A 7,624-nucleotide genomic window follows, 5' to 3' on the forward strand; every position below is an offset into this window, starting at 1 on the left:
AACCCTGTGGGACGAAATCAGTCATAAGGGAAAAAGAGTGCAGTGCACCATTGCTCCCCTTGAAATGAGCAATATAATTTCTGAGATGGGGCGTCAATCTTACCTCACATTGGCTCTTCTCATTCCAATGGAGTATACCAATTTCTCAAAAGTAGATGTCGGTAAGGACTTTGTAAATAAATAAGCAAGATTGTCACACAAGCGAATTTGTTGGACATCAATTTTTTCCATTCTTCTGAAGCTCGTGTGTATGAAATAATTTTGGTGATATATGCTTGGTCCTATCACCCTTTATATATTCGCCTCTTGTTTGTGCTAAGCAAGCAGCATTATCTTCATAAATAGTAGGGGGCGTATTTGTAACTGGATTTAATTGACAAGAATTTCGTATATGTGAAATGACCGATCTTAACCAAACACATTCTCTGCCACCCTCATAAAGTGCAATTATTTCTGAATGATTTGAGGAGGTGGCCACTTATGTCTGTTTGGTAGATCGCCAAGATATACATGTACCATTATATCAAAACAAATATCCAGTTTGTGAGCGAGCTTTGTGCGGATCAGATCTATATCTCTCATTGGCATAACCAACTAACCCTTGTTTAGTTTTATTTTTTGAATAGAATAATCCAAAATCCGCAGTACCACTGAGATAACGAAAAATATGTTTAACACCATTCCAGTGTCTCCGGGTTGGCTCATAACTGTATCTCGCAAGCACATTTACCGCAAAAGCGATATCAGGTCGAGTGCATTGTGCTAAATACATTAACGCTCCAATAGCATTGAGATATGGCACTTCTGGGCCAAGTATCTCCTCATTGAATTCTTCAGGTCTGAACGGATCCTTCTTAGGATCTGAATTGCACACAATCATAGGGGTGCTCAATGGATTAGCATTTTCCATATTAAATCTTTTGAGCAATCGTTTAGTATATGCAGATTGGTGTATAAGTATGCCGTTATTTTTATGCTCAAGCTCTATTCCAAGACAAATTTTGGTTTTTCCAATGTCTTTGACCTCAAACTCTTTCTTTAAGTATTCAGTAGCATTGACCAACTCTTCAGGAGTGCCAATCAGGTTCATGTCATCTACATAAACGGCAATGATAGCAAATCCGGTCTGATCTTTTAATAAAAACGCATGGGCAAATAGGGTCATTTTTTTAATCTTCCTTGATACCACATGCGACCGTATTGCTTTAGACCATACAATGATCTTTGTAATTTGATTGAGTGCAGCTCACGAGGAGCGCAAGAGTTTGGCATTTTAAATCCATCGAAAATTTTCATATAAATATCAGAATCTAGTGAACCAAATAGATAGGCTGTTATAACATCCATTAGACGCATATCCAGTCCCTCTTGGACGACCATATTTATAAGAAAACGAAAAGTGATCGTATCGATCACTGGTGAATACGTCTCATCATAATCCATCCCAGACCGCTGGGAAAAGCCTTGAGCTACAAGGCGGGCTTTATATCGTACAATTTCATCATTCTCGTTTCTCTTACGGACAAATACCCATTTATACCCAACAGGCTTTACATTATCCGGAGTTCGAACAATTTGCCCAAATACTTTCCGTTTTCCTCGATCTTCAATAATCGGAAATCTGGCGCCAACAGTTCTTATGGAATACAAGAAATGATGGCAAGCATAGGGGTATCACGCTTCTAGCATCCTCTATCATATACAAGGTCGTTCAACACATCAGGATATTACATCATACGAGGTTATTTCGGCGAAGAGCTGGATTGACCTATTTTATCGTGCCAGTCCACCAGCTCATCCACCTCGCCGAGTTGTTTGGCATCCCACGGACCCTAGTTGGGTGTAACTAAACACAGTATATCAGCCATTGGCGGGATTATCAGAGGCCCCAACGCGGAGGCCATCCTGCATTTCACGAGCAAATTTTTGCCCCAAGTACCATCGCAACCGAGCTTGTTGCACTTGCTTCGGGGTTGAGATTCATCATTCAGAGACAACTTTAGAGTGTTTGGATTGAGATCTATGCAGAGGTAGTGGTCCGCCTTGTTTCGCATTCTGACAGAGGTCATTGGAGCCTTCAGGTTCACTTACGGCTATTCGGAACTCCCATTCCACCTTAGATTATCGGATTACACATATCTATCGAGATGGCAATTCAGTCGCTGACGCATTAGCCAACTTGGGGTGTCAAACTGAGTTGGCTTGTACCTTCACTACAGCGGAGCTCCCCCGGACTATACATCAGATGATTCAAATGGACCAGCTTGGGTATCCGTCCTTTCAAAGTCAAACTTCTACATAGGTTCCATGATTTTCACCCTTTTTTGTTTTTGCAGTGTATATTTTTAGTAGTTTTTCATAGGCGGGTTCTCATTTATTCTATGTTGGGCAATGATGGGGTGGTCATAGTATGTTTGAGTTTATTTGGAGTTGTCTTTTTGCCGCATGGTGCCATATGTTGTTTGCAGTCGTTACACCTGTTCTGCGCATTTTTGGTGGAACTATAAGTGGCCTCGACTATTGTTGTGAAGTAACGGAATCTCTCGATTCTCTAAGGTTTTATGTGATCATTCTCATTCTTATGTTTTCTCATTAGTTTGGGCTTCATGTTTTGCTCGTATTATTCTATTTTTGATAGGTTTTTTTTGGCAATTGCTTTTTTAGCAATTGTTCGAGCTATAGCATATTGATTGCATTAGACTATTTATGTAATTATTGATTTTTGATATATAGACAGGTTAAGGGTCCAGATCAACCCCCAATCGGGTGTTCGTTCTTAAAATATCTCATTTTCAATATAATAAAAATATGTAACTAAGTGATCAATTTATTAATTGTGAAGGTCGAAAGCTTAGACCTTGGTAAACTTAACCGGGTGTAACATATGTACCCCATCCACAACTCTTTTCCCTTAGTGGTAGTGGATGCTCTAAGAAGAATATGAAAGAAGATAGGATATATTTATAGCTATAACAGTTGCATATTACCTAAACATGTTGGAAAATATCTGAGCAGGCCCGCCAAGTAAAGATATGAACTTTGAGGGGAATGAGAATAGACCAAATAAATTTCCAGCTTTTTTTTTACCATTCCACTAACTTCCCCATCTCGGTGACTCGACGAATCTTTGGTGTGCACTCGACCTGCAAGAATAACTTGATAGCATGATTTCACAGAGAAGTTGCCACTCGAAGTATAGTCCAGATTACCGTATCTTTTGAAAGATCACTTCCAATATGAACTGCTAGTATTCGATGAGTATTTGACTGCAGGCCAAGACAGTAATATTAATGAAAAATAGTTATAAAAAAGTCAACATGGAGGCTGACGGTCAACAACGGCTGACCTGCCGGAAAAGAAATTCATAAAAAAAAAGTCAACATCGGACACTGACAGTGGTGGTCAAAATTGGTTAATTGGTGAAATTGAGCAAAATTGGGGTGTAAATCATGAGATAAGAGTTGAATTAGGGTTTCAAGGAGTTGGAGGTAATTTTAGTATATATGAAAGAGTTTTCCGTATTAGCAAATAAGTTTGGATGATGTGGATATATTTGCAAGACAAAAAAGTAGGATGTCCTTTTTTAATTAAGTGCATTTGTCATGGGGCTATTTGTCATTTGCTCTAAAATTTAAGCGTGGTCTTTGTATTATTTTTTAAATAGAAGGGGTTCATATGCAATTAAATCCAACTTAACAGGGAGGTCTATGTAATATGCTCAATCTTGTGGGCGAAATTGAGTTTCTAACAACTCAACTGTCGAAAATGAATGAATTGAGATCAACTGCGGCCACTTTCTCTTCAAAGAGCCCTAGAATAATCTTGGATGTCCTGTGTGTTCTCATAGTTTGTAATCTTTAAGTCTCTGGCCAGAGCTGACTAAGTGATGATTAGGGAATTCGATTCTCTAAGTCATGCACGTACCGATTACAATACTTAGAACGATCGCACAGTTATTGAACTTGAAAATAGGTCTCGATGAACCAATGCCTCTAGTTCAATCGGGACATATGAATCGAAGGGATCGTACTGTACGTTAACTATATCACACGGTTCTTGCAGGCACTTCACTTGTATCTAGGGAATCATGAAGCATAGTTGCTAGACGCCAATCTTGATTCGTTGGGTGATTAAGTTGAAACGAGCTTCATCTTAATTGTAACTCTAGGGACGAGTTTAAACCGCAAAGAGTCGTGGACCCACGGCTAGCTTACACCTGAACCATCGAGGGTCACACTGCTCGTGCACTCGAGTTCTTTGAGTAGACGGTCAAAGATAAAAATGGTTAATCTTTGCATAATATGAAGTCAATATGATTGAGTCCAACATCCGTAATTTGGAATTATGAATGAGAATAAGAAAAGGAAAGAACTAGGCGAACATCTTAGTGAACTTTCTAAATTGGGAAGTTTCCAAATTTAGAAGGTCCAGTGAATTAAGGTTTCCACTTTTAGAAATTGGAAATCGAGAATTGGCATTCGTAATGACGAGGACATTTCTATGATTCCGAAAATATAATTTTTATAATTTTCCAATCATTGAGTTGTGATAAACGAGCGACGAAAGACTAACGAACTTAAGCTCGTTGGGCCTGGTACAACTTAAGCCCGTTAGGGCTTTTATACAAGACACTATAAATATAAGATTTATAGGTCTTGCACAATACACAAGAAACCCTAGCCGCTCACACACACGGCCGCTGCCATCTCCGACCCCACCGTCGCCGGAAATCGGTGCCCCACGCGCCGATACTCTTTGGTAGTCCTATTCCTTTTTATTTTATTCTTCCGTTTATTCTAAATTTTGCGTGTCTAGTGCCACGTATTTAGTAGAACTTGGTCTACGAGGTGAAATCCGAGAGGAGGAAGACAACGGAGTCAAATCGCCGAGAAGCACTCGCCGAACAGCCGCCGTACGCGCTCTTACGCGCCGCCCAAAGACAGCGCGTGATTCACCCGCGCGTCTGTCGCCGCCGCCGCCCGCACGTCCGTCGCAGCTCCCGACTGCACGGGTTGGTTTCCGTGGCAGTTTGCTTCAATCCGAGAATTCGCCTCACGCTTTAAGAGGTAATTTTCGGATCCGTATTGTATTGTTTTAATTTAATCTAATTAAATTAAATGTTGATATTCGCAGTATGATTTTGCTTGAATGTTTTCATGAAATTGTTTATGTATGAATTATTATTTACTGCGAGCATGCTACATGATTTAATTATCGAATTAATATGCATGTAGTATTTTAATTTGCGCTGGAAGCATTAAGGTACGCAATTAATTGCTATTATCGAGTACGTGTTTATGTGATTAAAATTGTTTTTCATATATTTTTTTTGTTTTCCGCTGCGTAAACGTGTCCGATTCCCAACACAAAGTTCACTCCCCTAAAAGCAAAACTCATGGAAGTATGGATGGTGGCAGAACAGAAAGGTTTTGGTCCAACCCCCACGACAGATGAAAGAAAATCCGAAAAGGCAAAAATTGGATAAATATTTGTGAATACCATCGAGATTGGGGCCACACTACCGACGAATGCTTCGAACTTAAGCAAGAAATCGAGAGACTGGTTAAGAAGGGACACCTTGGTGAATTTGTGGATACCTCGCTACACTCGAAATTCAAAAGTAAACCACATTTTCTATAGAAAGGAGAACGTCCCAATCCTCGGAAAGATCGTGAGGACGATAATCTTATGACTCAAGGAATAATCACAGTCATTTCCAGAGGAACCTCGAGTGGTGACACCCCCAGTGCGCGCCGCGCATCAACGCGGGCAGTAGGAGGATCATACTCTACGTCAGAACGTCCAGCGGAACATGTTTACCATGTTCACCACCCAAACTTGGAGATCGCATTTAGCGACGACGATCTCGAGGGGCCATGTGGTGAGCACAACGATGTGTTGGTCATTTCTGCATCAATTTCCAATTACTTGGTGAAGAAAATTTTGGTAGACGGCGGTAGATCGGCTGACATTATATACTACGACGCTTTCGAAAAACTAGGGATAGCCAATGCTAAACTTGCACCCGTGAAAACGTCCCTAGTAGGTTTTATAGGACACGCCATCGAAGCTGTGGGAGAAATTTCCCTCGTCTTGTCTTTGGGCTCATTCCCATGCCAGGCAAAAAACACCGTTAACTTCTTGGTCGTCAAGGCACCATCTACATATAACGTGATTTTGGGGCGTCCAAGTATGAACCTCTTCAGAGCAATCCCATCAACATATCATATGAAGTTGAAATTTCCTACAACTAGTGGAATTAGAGAAGCCGTAGGTGATCAACGCGTTGCTCGAGAATGTTATGTGAATACCTTAAGGACACCTCAACTTTGGAACAAAAAGCAAGTGGGAGGAGGGGATGACACTCCCAATCTTCTATAGAGAAAATGGGTGATGGTTGTCAAAGATGCGCTCATCACCTCCTCAACCGATCAACAAGCCGACAACACGAGACTCGAAACAGAAGAAGAATTGAAAAACATAGAGTTGATTCCGGGTAATCAAGATAAACTGCTCCGAGTGGGAACAAGCCTTGAGCTCTAGGTGGAAGCGAAGCTCGTAGGTTTCCTCCAAAAGAACGGTGATGTTTTTGCATGTAGAGCAGAAGATTTCGAAAGTATCCCCCTATCTAAAGTTGTCCATCGGCTCGACGTTGACCCGAAACTCAGGCCAGTTAAGCAAAAGAAAATTAAAGGACTTTTGGACCAGAACATAATAAACATATCAAATAGAAAGTGGATAAGCTCCTCGCGGCTGGAAAAATACGCCCGGTCCAATATCCTAAGTGGTTGTCAAATGTTGTCCTAATAGCGAAATCGGGGGGAAAGTGGCGTTTATGTGTGGATTTCACCGACCTAAAGAAAGCTTGTCCTAAGGACCCATTTCCTCTCCCAAGGATCGATCAACTTGTGGATTCTACCTCGGGATGTGAGTTGTTAATCTTTCTAGACGCATACCAAGGGTACAATCAAATCCAACTAGCCCCTGAAGACCGAGAGAAGGGAAGCTTCATTACTGACCAAGGCATATACTGCTATAAGGTAATGCCATTCGGCCTCAAGAATGCCGGTGCAACTTATCAACGACTCGTGAACACTATGTTTGCCGAACTCAATGGGCGTAACATGGAGATATACATCGACGATATGCTAGTTAAAAGCACCAAGGCCGAAAACCATTTGAAGGACCTCGAAGAGTGCTTTGCTATTCTCAGGGAATACAAAATCATTTGAAATGCTCGTTCGGGGTGAAAGGTGGGAAATTCTTAGGTTACTTGATCTCACAGCGAGGAATCGAAGTAATCCAGCTAAGATTGACGCCCTGATCAACATGGCCCATCCCAAGTCCATAAAAAACGTCCAACAATTGAATGGTTGTTTGGCATCACTAAATCGATTTATTTCCCGCTCGGCAGACAAAGAACTTTCTTTCTTCAGAGTGCTGCGAGACAGGAAGAATTTCAAGTAGACAGAAGAGTACCAAAAGGCATTCGAGGAGCTGAAGCAATACCTAGCATCGCCACCCCTCTTGACCAAACCAAGGGAAGATGATGAACTTTTATTGTATTCAGCAACTACGTCAGAGGCAATCAGCGCAGTTTTAGTGCTTGAAGGCGAATGAGGGC

The 7,624-nt window shown here is 41.2% G+C and overlaps 1 protein-coding gene across 1 annotated transcript; it reads left to right on the forward strand.

The window, feature by feature from the left end:
• The first annotated feature begins 5,688 nt into the window (after positions 1 to 5,688).
• LOC148771625 (uncharacterized) lies at positions 5,689 to 7,232 on the forward strand. The gene is made up of 2 exons (XM_088815149.1): positions 5,689 to 6,274; positions 6,811 to 7,232. The coding sequence occupies exons 1-2, from the start codon at positions 5,689 to 5,691 to the stop codon at positions 7,230 to 7,232; spliced, it is 1,008 nt and encodes a 335-aa protein (XP_088671275.1).
• Positions 7,233 to 7,624: the final 392 nt, after the last annotated feature.

This window comes from Erythranthe guttata, chromosome 3, assembly GCF_056151865.1.
Source record: "Erythranthe guttata isolate IM_541 chromosome 3, IM_541, whole genome shotgun sequence".
Classification (NCBI taxonomy): Eukaryota; Viridiplantae; Streptophyta; class Magnoliopsida; order Lamiales; family Phrymaceae; genus Erythranthe; species Erythranthe guttata.